At 44.7% G+C, this 19,886-nt stretch overlaps 1 protein-coding gene across 3 annotated transcripts in view; it reads right to left on the bottom strand.

Moving 5' to 3' along the window:
• The window catches only part of LOC142566836 (nose resistant to fluoxetine protein 6-like), a 231,487-nt gene that overhangs the window by 105,170 nt on the left and 106,431 nt on the right, over window positions 1-19,886 (bottom strand). For all 3 annotated transcript variants that reach the window (XM_075677736.1, XM_075677735.1, XM_075677734.1), the window contains exons 2-3: window positions 10,339-10,571; window positions 8,362-8,476 (exon numbers count right to left, since the gene is read on the bottom strand). In XM_075677736.1, coding sequence (XP_075533851.1) covers window positions 8,362-8,476; window positions 10,339-10,571 — 348 coding nt within the window. The remainder of the gene's footprint in view (window positions 1-8,361; window positions 8,477-10,338; window positions 10,572-19,886) is intronic.

The raw sequence follows: 19,886 nt of genomic DNA, 5'->3' as shown, positions 1-19,886 counted from the left end.
AAAACACGTAAACATAAAGGGGCGCCGACCACGATTCGATCGACCGACCTACAGATCCCAAGCCCGGCGCTGTACCGCTACTCCAGCCAGCACACGAATCTAAACGGATAATTTGCCATGTCAAAAGCGAGAAGCAGTTTTATTTTCGAAGAGCTACGTCTCGCACAGACATGGTAGATGCGCTATCGCCCAGCAACTAAAACTCATGCCTGTACTACAAAGAAACGTTCGCTGTTCGTATTCAGTAGCATGCTCGGAAGTGCCATAACATCGATTTTCCCTTGCGATTGGTATTTTGACATCGAAAAAAGTCCTAAATGAACCGCCGACCCGGGACGCTGTATGGGCTGTTACTGCCGATTTCGATAGCCGTTTCTTGTTCTTCACGCGATGGATATGCAACGTTTTCTTAGTTCAGTGATGCCTTTCAGTCAACACGTCTGTCTAGTCATATAACTTCGTCACAGAAGCGCAGGCTAGTGCTGGGAGCCTTCGGCGATGGCACATATACCTGTGTTTATGACGCGTCACATCGGCGGTCATCGCTTCTTGTGCTGGCACTGTAGACAGAAAAAAATCCTTTATTTAAGAACACCAATGCGAAAGCTGAAATATAGAGTGATTTATCCTTGTTAGACTTCCTGATTCCTGAGTCTAGACGCGCCGATAGCCTGAAGACGGACTCGGCGGATACGCTAGGCCTGAGCTTCGGTAGGGACCGACGTCGGCGCGGGTAGCAGGAGAAAGCTAAAATGTGTGTATTTGAGCCTCATAACTTTTCTTAGTGCAATAGGGAAAGTGGAAGCTCCCGAATCGCCTCAGCTTTGTTATCGGTGCGATAATATCAATCAGCGGTAGGCTTCGAACACAGGGTCCATTCGAGCGCGTCTTAACGACTTCTGGATTCCACAACACTGCGACCATGGCGACAACTCCCAGTCATATATATGTTACGTGCGAACTACTAAAAAACGCGGCGTCCTCTGCGCTTGCGTGCTTTCGTTCAAGAATTTAGCTGTCCGCCCAGTCAAAAGGGAAAATGAAAAAAACGAAAGTGATCTTCAGTGTGAAATGTTCATGAATAAACAGGGCAGCTCACGCACGTTTACTCCAAGCTGCGACATGAAATATGGTTTTATGACCCGAAAATATAGAGTTATTTAGCACAAGAGACTAGTATCAAGCGATGAAACTGTATACAGCATTTAATATTTGGCAGCGCTCGTCCTTGCGTACTAGAACCAGCGCGGCACAAACACAACCAGCGCAGTTTCCAGTGCGACCCAGTGAACCAGCGAACTGGAGCGAGAACCAGCGCCGGTATAGCACAAACCAGTGCGCCCCAGCGTCATGGCAGTGGAACCAGCGTTTCTTCCAGTGCGACCCAGCTGTGATCCAGCGTTCTCATTGGTGTCCCAGTGAGTCCCAGCAAGCGCCAGCGTACCCAGTGCAACCCAGTGCCAAAAAACGCGCTGGTTTCACACTGGAAGACGCTGTTTTTTGCAATAGAGTGGGAAGGGATGAGGAGCGAGGAGAAAGTTCATATTAACAAGGGATTGAGGCAGAAGTGCCCTGTATCCCCACTGCTGTTTATGATGTACATGGCGAGGTTGGAGAGGGCGCTAGAAGGAAGTAATATCGGGTTTAATCTCTCATACAAACTGGCGGGTACAGTAATGCAGCAGCAACTTCCAGTTTTATTTTATGCGGACGACATTGTGTTGCTAGCTAACAAGCAAGGTGATTTGCAACGCCTGGCCAATATCTGTGGATAGGAAGGCAGCAATATAGGTTTTAAATTTAGTGTTAGAAAATCAGGTGTTATGGTATTCAATGAAAACAGTGAACAGACAGTGGAGATACAGGGCCAAGAAATACCCCGGGTAACAGAATATAAATACGTTGGTATATAGCTAAACTTAGGCAATGGATATATGGAAACACAGGAAAAAAACCATAACAAAGAAGGGGAAGAGAAATGCAGCCATAATGAAGCACAGATCGCTATGGGTTCGAGGTGTAATGGTTCCATCGTTAATAGGTACGAGGTGCTCCGGGGTACGTGGAAAGTTGTAATGGTTCCAGGACTTACTTTTGAAGATGCGGTTGTTTGCTTTAAATCTGGGGTACAATCAGGACTCGGTTGGAACCGAAGGTCAGTGGGAAGCCTCGCAATGGGTGCTCACGGGAAGATTACAAATGAAGCTGTGCAGGGTGATATGGGCTGGACTAATTTTCAAGTGAGGGAAGCTTACATTAATATAGAGTATGGAGAACGGCTGAGGAATATGGAAGAAAGTAAATGGGCTGGGAGAGTGTTCAGGTATCAGTACACGCAAAACATTGATTCACAGTGGAGGCAAAGAACTAGGAAGCTTACCAGCAAGTATGCGGCCTGTAGGGTGGGCAACACAGCAACAAAATAGGTCAAGCGGAAAGTCAGAGAGGCTGAAATAATCTCCTAGTGGCGGAAATGGAAAAGAAACCTGCCAAGAGTAACTACTTAAGAGGGAAAAAACGAAATCATAAAAGAAACAATTTATGATAACTCAAACGGAAGCTCATTACTTTTCGAAGCGAGATCGCGATGCCTCAGAACACGCACCTATAAAGCGAGATATAAGGAGGAAGAAGAAGCATCTGCTTGCTGCGGTAAAGCTAGGGAAACGATCGAGCGTATTTTATTAGAATGTGAAGCCGCCTGCCCAGCGGTCGATTTAGCCACCACTGGTCTCCTTGAATCCCCTGCGTTGTGCGAGAGCAGGGAAAAAGTAAACATATCCGCAACAGAGGTTAGTAAGAGCCGATTCGAACATTGGTGCAATAGAAGTAGGGAAACGACAAAAAACGGAGACGTACAAAAGCAAAGTTCGCTATAGGGGGTCAGAAAATTTGGTTGTGGGAGTTCATAGTGTTTTTTTTTCTTTTTTTCTTTTTTAACGTAGGTAGGACATTAGGCAGTAGAATAGCAAGAGCTTGGTGGCGCAACCCACCGCTCCGTTCCAAAAGGGACGCTCATAACATCCATCCATCCATCCATGTAAGACTTGTGATCCGTCTTATACAGACGATTACAGAGGCACAACAAGAAGCGAAATTTTCCTATTCATCTGTTAGACTCAGAACTTTTGCATTTTCTGTGGGCATGCTCTTTACGCTTTGGAGCAGTTCTAACTTGCGCAGAGAACCAATGGGGAAATGTGCATCCTTTAGGCTTGTACTGGGATATGTAGCCATGAATACCGTCCAGAACGATCGCGATAAACCGACAGACCTTTTCGTCGACGTTGCATGTATTGTTCACAAGAGACCAATAAACTGCAGATAAAAACTTTAAAAAGCCAACATAGTCATTAGACCTTGAAAGCAAAGCGACGAAATTTATTGAGCGCAAGGCTGTCAAGAACACGGATATCTTAAGTGGGGGATGAAGCTTGTCAGGACGAACAAGGGAAATGTGAGAGGTAGACAGTGTCACATTCTGTACATTTGAAAGGCACGGGTCTAAAATATTACCACGACAATTTTCAGTTATATTTTACTGATGAAGGGAGTTAAAAGCTACGAAATATCCCCGCAAGCTAATAGTAGTAGTACTAGTAGTAGTAGCAGTAAGTTAATAATAATAATAATAATAATAATAATAATAATAATAATAATAATAATAATAATAATAATAATAATAATAATAATAATAATAATAATAATAATAATAATAATAATAATAATAATGCTTTTTAGGTCCCAAAAATGCAAAGTGCGTATGCCATAGGGGTTGGTGGGGTGCACCCGAATAATTCCTGCCGTTCTCTAACATGTACCTAGACATGTACCTAGATATCGCGTAACTACAGTATAAACTCGAGCATTACACAAATTAAACTAGACCTACTGTTGCCGCCATTAGATATCCGCCGTAACATCGCTCTTCTGTGCTTATTCCACAAATATATTTACACTAATAAACGAATCCGGTTGCAACTACAAATACCCCACTCTTTTTCACGCAGATTACATAATCAGTTCAGTTTCATGCGCATATACGGTAAAACAAATGCATTTAATTCATCGGCACTACCACGTGCCATCCGTCTCTGGAATGACCTCCCTGATAACATAGCCTCCATATCTAATCCCGACACGTTCCGCTCTCAGTTACTCATGCTTTTCCCATTTAATACCGTTCACGAGTGACCAATCTAGTGTACGTTATCGTGCATTTTTGCTATGTTGTATATCATTTTCATAAACGGTATTCCTTTGCTCTGTTAACAGTAACAAGTGTTCGTGTGCCTTCAGATATTGCTTTGTATTCCTAGTGCCTTCAATATTGTGTAACATGGTAATCTTTTTATAGCACTGTTCCTATTAGAAATTTGTACTTTTTATACCTCTTACTGTTCAATGTGCCCCCCTTACTTTATGCCCTTCCATAGGGCCTGTAAGGTTCTTTTGAATAAAATAAAAAAATAAGAGTGAGCACAAGCTTTTTGCATTTCACCCGCTCCGGAAGGCGGCCGCTGCGGCCACGATGGCCGAGGTTAATTCGATCCTGCGACATCGTTCTCAACGGCATAGGCGCTGCGACACCACCACTTGTAAAGTTATTCTTTAGCACACTGCACTCGCAGTGTAGTGGGCCGCTGCGATGGCGTAGAGGTAGAGCCTCCACCTCGCGTGCAAGAGGACCATGGTTCAAATCCTGGTGCGGCGCAATTTTCCACCAAATTAAAAAAATAGTCCGCGTGTAGATAAAATTGCACAAACAGGCCTGGAGTGCGGCCTGATCCCGATAAACCAGAAGTGGTAACGGACTCCCTCACTAGAGCAAGATTGGCCACCCTGGTGCAGCACTTGGCCACAACCTCCCATATGAACCCGACAATCAAACCGCGGCCCTCATTCCCCAGCAGCTGCGAAGCAACTGACTACGGCGGCGGTCACACCTGTGACGCAGCAGAGTGTGCTCAGAACATTTGGATCGGGACAGGCCGCCATTAGAATCTGAACCTGGCAACGTTTAACGCAAGAACGCCATCTAGTGAGGCGATTCTGGAAGGGCTATTGGAGGCATTAGCGGGCATTCAATGGGATATAAGAGGGCTAACTGAGATTAGAGGACAATTGAAGCATATACAATGCTAAAAAGCGGGCACGTCCTGTGCTACCGCGGCTTAGCGGAGAGACAGGGACTAGGATTCGGATTCGCGATCAATAAGGATATAGCTGGTCACATACGGGGACTCTGTAGCATTAATGAGATGGCAGCAGGCCTTGTGGGAAACTTAGTAAGAGGTACAAATAGAAGGTCGTACAGGCCTACGCGCCTACATCCAGTCATGAATACTGGAAGTCGAAAGCAAGTCAAAAGCTTCTATGAAGACGCGGAATCGGCGATGGGTAAAGTCAAAACAAAATACACTATACTGATGGGCGTCTTCAATGCCAGGGTAGGCAAGAAGCAGGCTGGAGACAAGTCAGCGGGGGAATATGGCATAGGTTATAGGAATAGCAGGGGAGAGTTATTAGTAGAGTTTGCAGAACGCAATATTTTGTGGATATTGAATACCTGCTTCCGCTAGCGGGGTAACCTAAAGTGGACGTGGAGGAGCCCGAATGGCAAGAGTAGAAATGAAATAGAACTCATACTCAGCGCTAACCATGGCATCATACAAAATGTGGACGTGCTCGGCAAGGTGCGCTGCATTGACCATAGGATGATAAGATCTCGAGTTAACCTAGACTTGAGGAGGGAACCGAAGAAACTGGTACATAAAAAGCCGATCAATGAATTAGCGGTAAGATGTAAAATAGAAGAATTCCGAATCAAGCTACAGGACAGGTATTCGGCTTTATCTTAGGAAGAGGACCTTAGTCTTGAAGCAATGAAGGACAATCTTAAGGGCATCATTAAGGAGTGTGCGATTCAAGTCGGTGGTAACATCGTGAGACAAGATACCGGTAAGCTATTGCAGGAGACGGAAGATCTTATTAAGAAACGCCAATGTATGAAAGCCTGTAATCCTACAGCTAGAATAGAACTGGCAAAACTTTCCAAGTTAATCAACAAGCGTAAGATAGCTGACCTAAGGAAGCATAATATGGATAGAATTGAGCATACTCTCAGGAACGGAGGAAGCCTAAAAGCAGTGAAGAAGAAACTAGGAATAGGCAAGAATCAGATGTATGCGTTAAGAGTCAAAGCCGGCAATATCATTACTAATACGGATAAGACAGTTCAAGTGGCTGAGGAGTTCTATAGAGATTTACACAGTACCAGTGGCACCCACGACGATAATGGAAGAGGGAATAATCTAGAGGAATTTGACATCACACAAGTAACGCCGGAAGAAGTAAAGAAAGCCTTGGGTTATATGCAAAGGGGGAATGGAGCTCGGGAGGATTAGCTAAAAGCAGATTTGTTGAACGATGATGGCCGTATTGCTCTACGAACACTGTCCACCCTGTATACGCAATGCCTCATGACCTCGAGCGTACCGGAATCTTGGAAGACCGCCCACATAATCCATAAGAAAGGGGATGCCAAAGACTTGAAAAAATTATAGACCGATCAGCTTACTCTCCGTTGCCTAAAAGTATTAACTAAGGCAATCGCAATTAGAATCAGGAACACCTTAGACTTCTGTCAAACAAAGGAGCAGGCAGGATTTCGTCAAGGCACTATAAATCAGGTGATAGAGAAGTGTGCGGAATATAAACCATCCCTTATATATAGCTTTCATTGATTACGAGAAAGCGTTTGATTCAGTCGAAACATCAGCAGGCATGGACGCATTACGGAATCAGGGTGTAGACAAACCTTATGCAAAAATAGTGAAGGATATCTATAGCAGCTCCTTAGCCACCGTAGTCATCCATAAAGAAAAAAACAAAATCCCAATAAAGAAGGGCGTCAGGCAGGGAGATACGATATCTTCAATGCTATTCACACTTGTTTGCAGGAGGTATCCAGAAACCTGGATTGGTAAGAATTGGGGATAAGAGCTAACGGAGAATATCTTAGTAAATTGAGATTCGCTGATGATATTGCCTTTCCTAGTAACTCAGGGGACCAATTGCAATGCATGCTCACCTACCTGGACAGGCAAAGCAGAAGGGTGGGTCTAAATATCAATCTGCATAAAACCAAAGTAATTTTTAACAGTCTCGGAAGAGAACAGCATTTTACGATAGGTAGCGAAGCACTGGAAGTGGTAAGCAAATATATCTACTTTGGGCAAGTAGTGACCGCGGATCCGGATCATGGGACTGAAATAATCAGAAGAATAAGAATGGGCTGGGGTGCGTTTGGCAGGCATTCTCAGATCATGAACAGCAAGTTGCCATTATCCCTCACGACAAAAGTATATACCAGCTGTATCTTACCAGTGCTCACGTACTGGACAGAAACCTGGACTCTTACGAAAAGGGTTCTATTTAAATTGAGGACAACGCAACGAGCTATGGAAAGAAGAATGATGGGTGTAACGCTAAGGGGAAAAGAAGAGAGCAGATTGGGTGAAGGTACAAACGCAAGTCAGTGACATCTTAGTTGAAATCAAGAAAAAGAAATAGGCATGGGCAGGACATGTAATGCGGAGGGAAGATAACCGATGGTCATTAGGGGTTACGGACTGGATACCAAGGGAACGGAAGCGTAGCAGGGGGCGGCAGAAAGTTAGGTGGGCGGATGAGATTAAGAAGTTGGCAGGGACAACATGGCCGCAATTGGCACGTGACCGGTGTAGTTGGAGAAGTATGGGAGAGGCCTTTGCCCTGCAGTGGGCATTGCCACGATGCATCTGATGATGATGGTGACACTGCACTGGGACGTTCGCTGCCGAAAATGTGCAGTTTTGTGAAAAAATTTCAGGCCACGTCGATCGTGTATTACCAAGGCTGCGTTGTCGCCGCCTGCCTCTGACACACCACGTCTATGCAGGGTGAATTTGCAAGTTCTCACTGTGCTTCCTGCACTCCATTTCGTTGGAGCGTTGCCAACAAGGAGCCTGGCTTCGTCACCCCAAAGGCAACCTTGGTCATGCGACACTAACCTAGGAACTTTCCCTTCCATTTTTTTTCGCTTTAAATACGGCAGATAAGCGTACGTTGGCGGTTACATCGAAGCACTAGATTTGAAGTATGCGACATAGCGTGTAACAATTGCACTGCAATGAAGTCGCCATTTCTTTCAATGACGGATGACGTTACACGGTTAGTCAGCCGCGACCTTGATGGCGCAGGAGGCTGTCTATACGTGAGAGCAGAATTTTTGCATAAGAGGACACAAATGCAAACAACGTGTGCACGCATTAAAGGTATAGCTTGCAAAGGGAGGCAGCCTTGTACTGGAATGCTTACTTGGACTGATGAGTTTTTGTACATCCTCTTCTGTGCAATGACTAGGAAGGCAGAGGCCTAAGCGGATGAAGGTGTGATACAGGGTGTAGGACTTGCGGGCCAGGTACTTGATAACCTGATTTGAGAGGAAATCACGAAAAGTCACATGAACTAGTAAGGCAACACAGCATGCTCAAGTTAAATAGGAGCAAATTAAACACGATAACAGCGCTTTAGAAGCCCTACACGCCTTTGTTGTTGAACACCGTTATAGTGGGTCTCGCAGTCATTTTCTCTCTCAGAACTTTAATCACAGAAAAAAAAGAAAAGACACGATGTCGCACGTCAACTTTACGCAGAACTGGGCTTATTGAAGAATACTATACAAAGTCTTCGCAGTGAAACTAATTTTAATAAAAACACCGTGCTAGCAACGGAAAATCTGTTTACACTGCGGTTTATTCGCATCGGATGACACAACTTTCGCGAAAAATTTGTGAGCGAACAGAAACTTAGCGAAGACTTCCTCATTATTTTCGTTTTGGTGTCACGATTATAATACATACGTATAATTGAAATTGTAACAAAATCGTATTTGAACAGAACTTCACTTTGATTACCCTTGAGTGCTTCCTTTTCGAAACATTCATCATCAAATTTGACAGTCAGTCAGCTAATTTCGTCATTCACGTGCGCGGATTTCGGCGCAGCACCAAGCCCCCATTGTGACGGAACTTAATGCGTGGGGCATATTGTTCGCAAGCTAGGAGAAGCAGCTAACAGATACACTCTTGCAACACGTCACGTCTGACGACTGAAACAAACAAGGACTGACTCTACCCCTCGCGTTGTCGTACTCTCACAGCTTTACGTTTTGTCCAGATCCACGCCCCTAATGTGAAATTAGCTGACAGAGTGTTAAATTAGATGATGGAAACCTCGGAACACAAGCATTCCAGGAGAATCAAATAAAGTGAAGTCATGCTCAAATACCATGATCTTAAAGCTTTAAATATAAACACATACAACAATCGTGATAGCAAAAACGTTTAATCAATAAGCTTTTCTAAATTACGCGTTCGGTGATTCTAAACGTGTGCGAACCTTGTATCCCTCAAAACCCGCAAACCGCCAGTGCAAGCCTAGTTTGTGTAGATAGCATCGGGTTTTTAATAAAATTAGCGTTAGTCTAACTTTCAAGACTCTTTATACTTGTTGACGCGCAGTTTTTCTAGTCTGTGAAAGGCAAATATACTTGAATTTCTCGTGGTCATCTTGATTTATAAAATCATTCTAACTGGTGCTGCGTAGGCTGAACAGTTCATCCGTGTCGAGAACTTTTGCTCTTCGTATGGAAGACTCCACACGAAGGTCAGTGTAAGCAGTTGGTACATACAGGTGTATTGGTACAACCTAAATATAAACTTACCTCATCCATGACTTGTTCTTAATTTTTCCACGTTAACCAGAATTTTTCAAGTAATTTTCATCCCTCTTATTCTCTTAGCCGATATACCAACGAAACGGAGTAGCCAGAAGCAGGTGCTTTCAACTTCTCCACGTGATGTCCAAGATAGTCTGTATAAAACCATTCTCGGTCTTCATCATTCTTCGCGTACCGCATTCTTGCCTTCAATGAAAGTTGAGTTATCGGCGCTCTTAAGATAAAGGTTGATGTGCCAGTGTTTTGTCGACATATGCATGGTAGAAATAACTGTGGCATACTTTACTGAATAACAATAAATGGAAATGTGTGCTTAGCTGCCTATGACGAAACGCTACCACATCGTTACAACGGGAAGCATAGCGCACTGGTTCAATGTAATGGTAGTGATTTTGATAACAAAATTGTATATGTAAACTTAAACAAGCATGCTTTCTTTTAGTTGAAACTCGCACATCAACGTTTTTCCTCATCTTCTAGCCAATGCTAAGCTCGAAGAACTGGAATGCGAAGGGTCCTGCACAAGCGAAGGTGAAGGGTGCTGTCGCACTCACGCTGGTGTCGGGAAATCCAGCGGGATTCACAATGACGGCACCGTGTCGAATGACCTCAGGCTTCTCGGGCAGCGGGAATCGAACAGCGACCCCACAGTACTGTCCTCGGAAGTCCTCCAACTGGTTCTCGAAGCGGTTGGGGAAGCTCAGGTCCAGACAGGTGTCGTAATCGCCTAGGTCCGTTACCGTGCCCTCCAGAATGCCAGCGGGAAGCTTGCTGGACGAATCCAGCACTGTAAACGGGAAGAGACCACACGCGGAGAGGCAACACGTTTTTAATAAACATTAGAACAAGGGGCGAGTCAGCTCAGTAACAGCACATCACTGGTATATCGTCATCGGAGTGATGCTACAAAGCAGCACTGCATTTATATATGGCGGTAAATGACACAATAGAGAAGGCATAAGGGAATGGGCTTCATTTATTTCATTACATTTTCGGAATGGTCAAAGAACAAAAAACAGCGGAATGAAGTGAGCATGGACGTTATGCCTTAAAGTGACAAGCGTTGAAATCAGTTTTCAAATCTGCCAGGTAAAATCTCACATACAGTATGAGATGTAGTGTACCAGCAAGTCCAAAAATTTACCATAATGATCCGAGCAGAGCGGTGTGCTAAAGCAACCAGGTGGAATAATTCAGCTTTTCGTGCGTAGCCATGAATTCTTATTTCCTGTTGCAAATTTCTTGGTTACGCCCCGTCAGCTCTTTTCCGTGTCATATTCTTCCTCCCGCTCACCCAGCTGTCTTAGCTTCACTAATCGCGCTATGTGTGTGCCGGGCAAGAGTGGCCTCTTGGCATGTACGGCATTCTACGTGCCCGCCTGACGTCCAAAGATTATGTGGCTTCGTGAAACCGTCGATAGGACACACCAGAAGAATATGCCGAATAGTTGCGTCTGAATCGTGGAGGCAAGTGCGACACCATAAGGACTGCTTGCGTGTAGCAGACGACTCTTGCAGGACTGGTGCAAAACAGCGGATAGGACAACGGAGTTCCTCTGGAACACGGTGAGACCGCTCTTGCCCACTCTCAAGAAGGCACCTTCTACAGAAGGAAGAGTGGTACGGCTAGGGGAATATTTTGTTTCAGAAAAGGACAACAAGCTTCTGCAGCTTGGGCCAAAGTTCGCACTGGAACCGGCACTGTGTCCACCTGCGAAGCTGGCAGCATCGAGAGCCGTCTCCCGACTGGTTCCTGAAGAAGAATGTGCAAGGTGTGTTTCTGAATGTCTATAGACGCTATCGCGAAGGCAAAAACTGCATGTGTGAGTCCCAACCCGCTCAACCTAGTGGCAGGAGACTTCGCTTCTAGAGGGTTACGTGTTCTTACCGCCGATAAAGAAGGATGTTTTGTTGTCCTACCTGATGGAATGTTTCGTCAAGAAGCTAAAGCTATGGATAAAAATTTCAAGACAATTGATGTTAAGCCTGCCAAACAAAAACAGCGTGCTATTGAATTACTGCGTTCCCTCAATTTAGAAAGCATATGTGCCTCAGTCAAAAAAGCAAAGGGCCTGCATCTTGAAGTGTTTTTCTCATGTAAAACGCACAAACTGAAAGAAGCACTTGGCAGCAGCAGGTAGCATCGTTTATCCAGAAACAGCTTTCCTCGTTAAGAATCCCCGATCCGTTAGCAATCCGTAATTCTGAGGCTGTTGTACAATATTTGAGGGAAAACAAAACAAAGGGATGCAGCGCCTTCAGTGTTGACGTACAAGATCTATTTTACTCGATTCCACACACAGAGCTGTTAAAAAATGTTAAAATGTGTATTCGAGAAGATAATGATGAGGTAAATTTTAGAAATGACAGCGGAGCACCCGTGGAAAGCTTCATGGAAATACTATTCTTTTATCTTAGTTCTACTTTTGTCGGCTGGAATGAAGGAATGTATGTGCAATAATCAGGTATATGTATAAGTTCCAAGGTAGCGCCAATACTAAGCGACATTTTTTTAGCTCGTGTAGAGAAAAGTATTTACAGTGCTTTAGGAAGCTTTGCAAAAATTTTGCGATTTGTTGATGATGTTTTGGTTATTTTTGATGGGAATCAACATGGCTGTAATGTGGTTAATGTACTGAAAGTGTTCCATGAATGTGACCTAGGCCTTAAGTTTACCCATGAGATTGCTAAAGAAAACGAACTACAGTTTCTAGATCTTTCTTTGCGATTGCTACCCGATCACACATGCTGGATGTACAGCCCTAGATTAAAAAAGCCCATATTACAGTACAAATCAGGACATTCGAAGATTGTAAAAAGCGGAATTGCGGTGTCTTGCCTTCGGGCTGCTTTAGTAAAATCTTGTTGCCACCGAATAAAAGAAAGCTTTGCCAATCAGGTAACAAGACTAACTTCGGTGGGATTCCCGGATCGCATTATAGTCAGAGCGGCCGAAAAGGTAATAAAAATAGTAAAGGGCGTACAACCCACAGATTCAAGGAACAGGCTTAGCACGAACAAAAAGCGCCTCGCAGTTGTACCTTACGTGCATTATTTTTCCCATGACCTAAAGAATGTTGCCAGCCGGTATGGCGTTGAAGTGGTTTTCAGCGCTCCTAACAAGGTGCAAAAACTGTGCCAAGCTATTTCCAATAAGTTAGACAATAGCGTAAAAAATGCAGCTGCGGCCTAAAAGATGATCAAAAATTCACCAAATGCAGAAAAGGTGTTGTGTACTGTTAGGGTTGGCGTCTGACACCACGTGGCGAGCGGTCAGTCACCCTACCTCCTGACCTTCTCCCCAGATTCGTCGATGGGAGGATCGACCTCTCCTACCCGTGCTTGGTATTGCAGGAGGAGGGGCATTCTCTCCGTGCCTGTCACGTGTCCTTCGACGGAAGCAAGATCCCGCCCACACTTGTAGAAAGCCTATTTAAGGGGCTCCGAAATGTACTTAGAGACTTCATACTTGAGACTTCATACTTCATGCTTTTCTTATTTTCTTTCAACTACCTTTGAATAAACCGTGCAAGTTTCGCACTAGCAAATCGTCTCGCCCCTGCTTGGTCGCCATGATCTACCGGATGCCTGCAGCCCGCCGACAACTCCACGCTACCCAATAAGTAATGTCGGTCGAGCTTCGATAGGCAGGCGCCGCTACTTCTCGGCAGCAGTACGGTACGCTACCCTGGAGTACGCAACAGTACCGGCTTCCATTGACCTGTGGCAACATGTACATAGGACAAACCAGTCGGTGCATAACCACCCGTCTAAAAGAACATGAACGTTCTCTCGGTAAAGAAAACCATTCCTACTTGTCGAACCACTGTAATATATGTCATTGTGATCCGGTATTTTTAACACTGACATTTTGTTTTCAGATAAAAAACAATCACGAGAAATCACAGAAACATTCCGTATCAAGAAGTGCGCTGAAAAATGCATAAGCCAACAATCGGTTGCAATCACTGAAAATGAATTTGCTTTTTTAAATACTGGATGAACCTTCTGAATCTGTTTTTAATCTCTTTCTGTTTTACTGACCAATCTTGTTGCGCATGCTCAGCGCTGATAGCTGGGGTATATATATATATATATATATATATATATATATATATATATATATATATATATATATATATATATATATATATATATATATATATATGTGTGTGTGTGTGTGTGTGTTCTGTATATTTCCGCAAATAACGTAGTTGTGAGTAAGCGCTCGTGTGTCCTTGTTACTTGTGCGCGCTAAATATTTTACTAAGAATAAGCCCTGTCAGGTGCTGCAAATCTGACTGACGACGTAACGAGGCGCCGTGTACCTAGTCTCCCTGTCTTTACGGTACATTGTCGCGCTGTAGTGATGGCGACAAACCTAGTAGCAGAATTGTGGCTCAGGAAAATAACATTTATAAGGCTAACCTGCGCCCAGAAAAGGGACACCCGAAGCACAACGATAGCGGCGAGCACCGTCCGCGATCGTCGAAATCCGATTCTGCAGGTCAAGCGCGTCGGCTTTTATATAGGACTCGTCCAAGGTTCCCGCGTAATTGCTGGTACCCCCGTGCGTTCTAGAAAGTATTACACAATTCGCCTCGCTCATATAAGCAGATTACACGAGGTAAGGTGACAGCAGACAGCGGGTAGAACCAGCGATAGCTTTCCAGAAACTTTGGATACAGAAAGGCGCGCCTCTGTGCTGGGATTGAACATTTCTTTACTTGAAAATTTGTTGGCAGGTTAAAGACGGTCACCAGAGACGGTAATAAGTACACGCGCTAGTATAACGAACACTACCTGAGCATAACCCGCCTGAATGAGCTATAGGAAGCGCCATCATTTTATCTGGCCGCATGGGCCGTTATGCAAGGGCTACAAGGGAGGTCTGCACCTCTCTATTGGTCGAATAAAGTCAAGTAAAAGAAAAGAAAACAAAAAAGGCCATGAGGGCATGTGCGCAGCTTTCCTTTTTTGAATTCTTAGTTTGGTTATCTCGGCGCCATGAGTTTCTGGGATGGATGGATGGATGGATGGATGGATGCATGGATGGATGGATGGATGTTATGAGCGTCCCCTTTAGAACGGGGCGGTGGGTTGCGCCACCAAGCTCTTGCTACTGTACTGCCTAATATCCTACATAGGTTAAACAATGAAAAAAGAAAAAAAACACTATGAACTACCACGCCCAAATTTTCTGATCCCCTATTGCGAACTGTGCTTTTGTACGTCTCCGTCTTTTGTCGTTTCCCTACTTTTCTTCCACGAAACCTCCAATCGCCTCTTACTAATGTCTATTGCGGACATGTTTGCTTTACCAATGCTCCCGCTGAACCCAACAGCTTCAAGGAGGCCAGTGGTGCCTAAATCGACCGCTGGGTAGACGTATTCACATTCTAATAAAACATGCTCCGTCGTTTCCCTAGCTTTACCGCAGCAAGCACATGCTTATTTTTCCTTCTTATATCTTGCTTCATAGGTGCGTGTTCTAATGCATCCCGATCTCGCTTCGAAAAGTAATGAGCTTCCCTTTGACTTATCATAAATGGTTTCTTTCCTGATTTCGTTTTTTCCTCTTAAGTAGTTACTCATTGCAGGTTTCTTTTCCATTGCCGCCACCCATGAGATTATTTCAACCTCTCTGGCTTTCCGCTTGACCTTTTTTGTTGCTGTGTTGCCCACCCTACAGGCCGCATACTTGCTGGTAAGCTTCCTAGTTCCTTTCCTCCAATGTGAATCAATGCTTTTCCTGTAGACATACCTGAACACTCTCCCAGCCCATTTACTTTCTTCCATATTCCTCAGACGTTCTTCATGCTCAATTTTACTGCGAGCTTCCCTCACCTCAAAACTAGTCCAGTCCATATCACCCTGCACAGCTTCATTTGTAGTCTTCCCGTGAGCGCCCAATGCGAGCCGACCCACCGACCTTTGTTTCCCGTCGAGTCCTGATTGTAACCCTCATTTAAAGCAAACAACCACATTTCCAAAAGTAAGTCCTATAACCATTGCACCTTTCCACATACCTTGGACGACCTCGTACCTATTGTATCCCCATAGTGATCTGTGCTTCATTATGGCTGCATTTCTCTTCCCATTTATTGTTATGGTTTTTTTCCTGTGTTTCCATATATCCATTGCCTTCGTTTATCCATACACCAAGGTATTTATATTCTGTTACCCGATGTATTTCTTGGCCCTGTATCTCCACTGTATGTTCAATGTTTTCATTGAATACCATAACACCTGATTTTCTAACACTAAATTTAAAACCTATATTGCTGCCTTCTTGTCCACAGATATTAGCCAGACGTTGCAAATTACTTTGCTTGTTAGCTAGCAACACAATATCGTCCGCATAATATAAACGTGGAAGCTGTTGCTCTACTACTGTACCGGGCTGTTTGTATGAGAGATTAAAACTGATATTACTTCCTTCTAGCGCCCTCTCAATTCTCACTATGTACGTCATAAACAGCAGCGGGGATAAAGGGCACCCCTGCCTTAGTCCCTTGTTGATATGAACTTTCTCCTCGCTCCTCATCCCTTCCCATTCAAAGCAAACGGTATTTTCTAGGTAAATCTCTCTCTAAAGCTGTAGACAACCGTTACCTAAGCCTTCCCCTTCCAGAATTTCCCACAAAATGTGGCGGTCTACGTTGTCGTACGCTCCTGTAATGTTTAAAAAGGCCACATACAACGGTCTGCTTTCTGCTTTTGATATTTCAATACACTGAGTAAGAACAAACAAGTTATCATCCAAACGGCTACCTATTCTGAAGCCATTCTGAAGGCTTCCCAAAATGCCATTATTCTCTGCCCATGCTTGAAGCTTTAATTTGATTGCCTGCATTGCTAGCCTGTATATTACCGATGTAATGCTCAATGGTCTATATGAGTGAATTCTGTCTTTCTCCCCCTTAGATTTATAAATTAAATTCATTCTACTTTGTCGCCAACTGTCTTGTATTCGTCTATCTTTCGAAGTTTTTTCTACAGCTTTCCCCAGAGCTTCCTTACTTTTTGGTCCTGGTTCATTTATCAGCCCAATGGGAACCTCGTCTAGCCCTGCGGCTGTGTGCTTATGAATTTTCTCTTCCGCTTTCTTTCAGTTTAAATTTGTCAGCACCAGCTCCTTTTCTACTTGGGTCTCTTTCATGCTCTTTTTTCATTCAAATACAACCTCGTCATTGCCTTGGAAACTTTCGGCTGTTACCTTTTGCATGTAAATTATTGCCGCTTCTCCTTACAGTCTGTTTTCATCTTCGTCTAGGATATGTTGTATTTTTGGTGACTTCCTGCCTAATAATTTTATGTGATTCCAAAATATTCTAGGTGCGGCCTTCTTTTTCTCACGTATTTCTGACAACCAACGTTCACTTTCACCTTTTCATTTTGCTTGCACCAGTATTTGAACCATAGATTTTCTCCCGGTATATTTCCCATTTACTGATTACTTCATCCTGTGGCAACTGCGCCTTCTTTGCCTGCCTGTGCTCTCGAGATGCTTTCTGTCGTTCGGCTATCGCTTCTCGTATCTCTTTGTTCCACCAGCTTTTCGGTTTCTTTTTTCCTTTCCAACGAACATGTTGTTTCTCTTTCCGCATTTCGGTCATTATTACACTTAGAACCTCATCATATTCCCACTATTTACTTGGCCATTTGCCAACTTCTTCCTCAACTCTAGTGACAATATTTGCTATTTGTTCAGCGTTCAAATTTTGACAGGCCATTTTGCCCTCCTTGCTCTGTTTCACAACTACATATCCCATTTTCAAAATTATGTGTTTATGGTCACTCCCTATGCTGCTAAACCCTTCCTCATCGATGACCATTTCTCTCAACTTATCGTGAATTCATTCTGTCATCAGACAGTAATCAATGGTCGATTGGCGGTTTCCCACTTCCCACGAGATCTGTCCTTCACACTTAGGCCCTGTATTCACGATCACGAGGTTATGTTGCTCACAAAGGTCTAGCATTGACTTCCCGTTATTGCCGCTATAGCCATCTAAATCCTGTATGTGGGCATTCATGTCACCTAATTGGACAATTTCCGCACCATTCCCGAAACCCTTAATATCAGCGCTTATGCATTCCACTAACTCTTTATTCTTCTCTGTGCAATTTTTTTCGGTACACAAATACGTAACGCCCACCCAAGTTTCTTTCCCACTCATTGTACCTGATAACCAAAGAAGCTCCTGATATTGCGAATTTACTCTTTTCCATTTGGCTCCCTGATGGATGAGCGTTCCGACTCCCCCTCCCTTTCCTTCCGACTTAGTTCTGTTGCACCCTTCCCAAACATAATTCTCAATAACTGGCGGCTCTTCTTAATCTCTTAGGTGCGCTTCTGTAACCGCATACACCCCTATTTGTTCTCTATGCAACTGCTCCTCAATCTCTGCCCACTTTTCCTTTCTTCTGCCGCCCTGCATGTTTATGTAGCCTATTGCATGGCGAGCTCTTTTTCTTGCTTTCCTCTTTTTTCTGTTATCGACGGCGATGCTCTTCTGATGTTTCCCTAGGGGACCTTCTTCATTACTATCTACTCTGACCTCCTCTGCGCCCGCGGGCCCCCTAAAAATGCAACAACGCGACGACAGAGTCACCAGCCCACTTCTCGTGCCAGCCTGTACTTGAAGTGGATCCAGTCTCGTTTAAAACCACCACAAGTTCTGACTTCCCTGTTTACTTGGACAACCTCGAATCCTTTCTCTCGGCTCATTTTCCGTATTGCCTCATTAGCCGCCACTACGGCTCCTTGTACGCGACTGTGACGCACAGGCACCTCCGGCACCGTGCACACCACGATCTGCACCTGACGGGATAGCTCACGCAAGTCGTCCACCCCCTTCGCCAAGCGTTGGGATAGTCCTGGCCCTTTCCTGTTTAGGACGTCATTTAGCCCACCTGCTACTATGACAAGGTTGCACACGTGGGCATTTTCCGCGAGCTTTTCTTTTGCTCGCTCCATGACGGAACCCAGTGTCCGGCCTGGAAATGTCCCTACCGCCACTCCTTTGTCGCCTTTCACCCTCTCCACAATTGCTTTTGAGCACCCAGCCAGGTTTGAGTCGCCAGCAATAATCACCCTTTCACTCTCTCCTACCTCTCCCTGCTTCCCTTTGTCCTTTTCCGCGTAATTCGGACTGGACAAGGGGCATTGTCCTCTGGGCTCCTGCTTTTCCCGCGTGGCGGCCTCAAAGTAGGTGCCGTTCTTTCCAGCTAACCCTTCATCACCCTGCATGCGTTCTAGGTATTTCGCTGACCCCCCCTCCCTGTCGCGTCGGGGGTCTGCGCTCCACTGTCACGCACATTTTCGGTCACAATGGCGGCCCTGCTCAGCTTTTCCTCGGCTGCTTCAAGTCTCTTTTCAACTACCTTCCATGCATCACGCCCTGTTTAGCTCATTTTTCAGCTCTTGCCCCTGTTTGAGAAGCTCTTCCGGGGAAGCCTCTATTTTGTGCACCCTAGTATCGACATCACATTGTGTGCCGGTTGATTCGACGCCCTCTCCATTCCCATCCACCTCCTCATGTGCCTTGAGGGACCCCCCGCGTACTGCCTGCTTTACCGGGTTTCTCGCCATGTATTGCACGGCTTTTTGCAAATACTATAATACTGTAACAATGCTACTACTGATGCAAATACTATAATACTATATCAATGCAGAGTACGTGCCTTTTAGCAAAAAGCCGTTACGCACAGGATCCAAATCCTCAAAATGTCGCAAAGCAACTCTCACCACTGTTTAAAAAACAATCAATGCCGCGGAGACCGAAGGTATGACACGCCCTCGCACGCGCCCAACCAAGCGGCCACGCTCTCACTTTTCTACCAAAACACGCACAGTAAAAAAACTAATAGCTCTTCGTCTTGCCACTTCCAAGCAACAATTTAAAGGCTACAACCACTCAACGTCCCACCCCGCTGCACGTGTTGGAGCACGTGGCACGACAGGACGCTCTAACCATCCTGCAAAACAAATGTACACGAAGCACACCCGAGCACCCGAAATACGACAGACAAAAAAGGAAAGAAAATCACCCAATTACTATTCAAAGGCAAAAAACCAGCAAATAAAAAACAGAAG

This window comes from Dermacentor variabilis, unplaced genomic scaffold, assembly GCF_050947875.1.
Source record: "Dermacentor variabilis isolate Ectoservices unplaced genomic scaffold, ASM5094787v1 scaffold_13, whole genome shotgun sequence".
Lineage (NCBI taxonomy): Eukaryota > Metazoa > Arthropoda > Arachnida > Ixodida > Ixodidae > Dermacentor > Dermacentor variabilis.
Note: the sequence above shows the minus strand (reverse complement) of the source record. Positions and strands in the feature narration are given on the sequence as shown.